General features: G+C 56.9%; 1 protein-coding gene across 1 annotated transcript in view; it reads left to right on the top strand.

Moving 5' to 3' along the window:
• The window catches only part of LOC107104975 (serine/threonine-protein kinase MRCK beta-like), a 26,653-nt gene that overhangs the window by 7,089 nt on the left and 18,160 nt on the right, over positions 1 to 1,404 (top strand). Inside the window, exons 4-7 of the mRNA XM_015405092.1 lie at positions 200 to 295; positions 367 to 515; positions 641 to 734; positions 1,174 to 1,393. Coding sequence (XP_015260578.1) covers positions 200 to 295; positions 367 to 515; positions 641 to 734; positions 1,174 to 1,393 — 559 coding nt within the window. The remainder of the gene's footprint in view (positions 1 to 199; positions 296 to 366; positions 516 to 640; positions 735 to 1,173; positions 1,394 to 1,404) is intronic.

Raw genomic sequence — 1,404 nt, 5'->3', positions numbered from 1 at the left:
TTGCTAACGTGTTGCTAACGTGCTGCTAACGTGTTGCTAACGTGTTGCTAACGTGCTGCTAACGTGTTGCTAACGTGTTGCTGAGGTGTTGCTAACGTGTTGCTAACGTGTTGCTGAGGTGTTGCTAACGTGTTGCTAACGTGTTGCTGAGGTGTTGCTAACGTGTTGCTAACGTGTTGCTAACGTGTTGTCGGTGCAGACGGCGTGTTTCCGGGAGGAGCGGGACGTCCTGGTGAGAGGGGACAGCCAGTGGATCACCACTCTGCACTACGCCTTTCAGGACGACAACTTCCTGGTGGGTCCAGTGTGTTTCTCCCTGTGCTGGTCCTGGTGGCGCCGGCTAACCGGGTCGGTTCTGTTCTGCAGTACCTGGTGATGGACTACTACGTGGGCGGAGACCTGCTGACGCTGCTCAGTAAGTTTGAGGACCGTCTCCCTGAAGACATGGCGCGCTTCTACGTAGCAGAGATGGTTCTGGCCGTCCACTCCATCCACCAACAGCACTACATCCACAGGTACGTCTGCTCCTCCCTCTGCCTCCTGGTGGAGCTCCTCCCCCTGGTGTAGCTCCTCCCCCTGGTGGAGCTCCTCCCCCTGGTGGAGCTCCTCCTGCTCACAGTGCTCCTTCTTTGTTCTGCAGAGACATCAAACCAGACAACGTTCTGCTGGACGTCAACGGACACATCCGACTCGCTGACTTTGGCTCCTGTCTGCGCATGATGGAGGACGGCACGGTAAGCCACCTCCTGCTGACCCCGCCCACTTCTACACAGCCTGCTGACCCCGCCCACTTCTGCACACACACCATCCAGAGGAACGCTGGTGGTTCTGATGGGGAGGGAGTGTACTGCTCCTCACCCAGCAGGACAGGAGAGGGAAGAACGGGAGGAGAGGAGAGGGAAGGGGAGGACAGGAAGGAAGGAAGGAAGGAAGGAAGGAAGGAAGGGGGGGAGGAGGGAGGGGAAGAAATGAAGGAAGGGAAAAGGAGAGAAAAGAAGCGGAAAAGAGATCCAGTTTCATTTCCTTCCTCTTTCAAAATAAGAGCGCCATGCTGGTTCTACTGACTGACTGAAGCTCAGAGGTTCTGAGGTTCTCCTCTCTGTGAGGAGACGCTCCGCCTGGTGATGATGATGATGATGATGATGATGACTTCTCCTCCTCTGCTCGCTGCAGGTCCAGTCCTCCGTTGCCGTGGGAACCCCTGACTACATTTCCCCAGAGATCCTGCAGGCCATGGAGGACGGGATGGGTCGCTATGGTCCAGAGTGTGACTGGTGGTCTTTGGGGGTCTGCATGTACGAGATGCTGTACGGCGAGACGCCGTTCTACGCCGAGTCGCTGGTGGAGACCTACGGGAGGATCATGAACCACGAGGTCAGAACCGCCTGGAGCCGCAGGTTCTGT

This window comes from Cyprinodon variegatus, unplaced genomic scaffold, assembly GCF_000732505.1.
Source record: "Cyprinodon variegatus isolate N-32 unplaced genomic scaffold, C_variegatus-1.0 Scaffold1982, whole genome shotgun sequence".
Classification (NCBI taxonomy): domain Eukaryota; kingdom Metazoa; phylum Chordata; class Actinopteri; order Cyprinodontiformes; family Cyprinodontidae; genus Cyprinodon; species Cyprinodon variegatus.
This window is presented reverse-complemented; position numbering and strand designations above follow the sequence as displayed.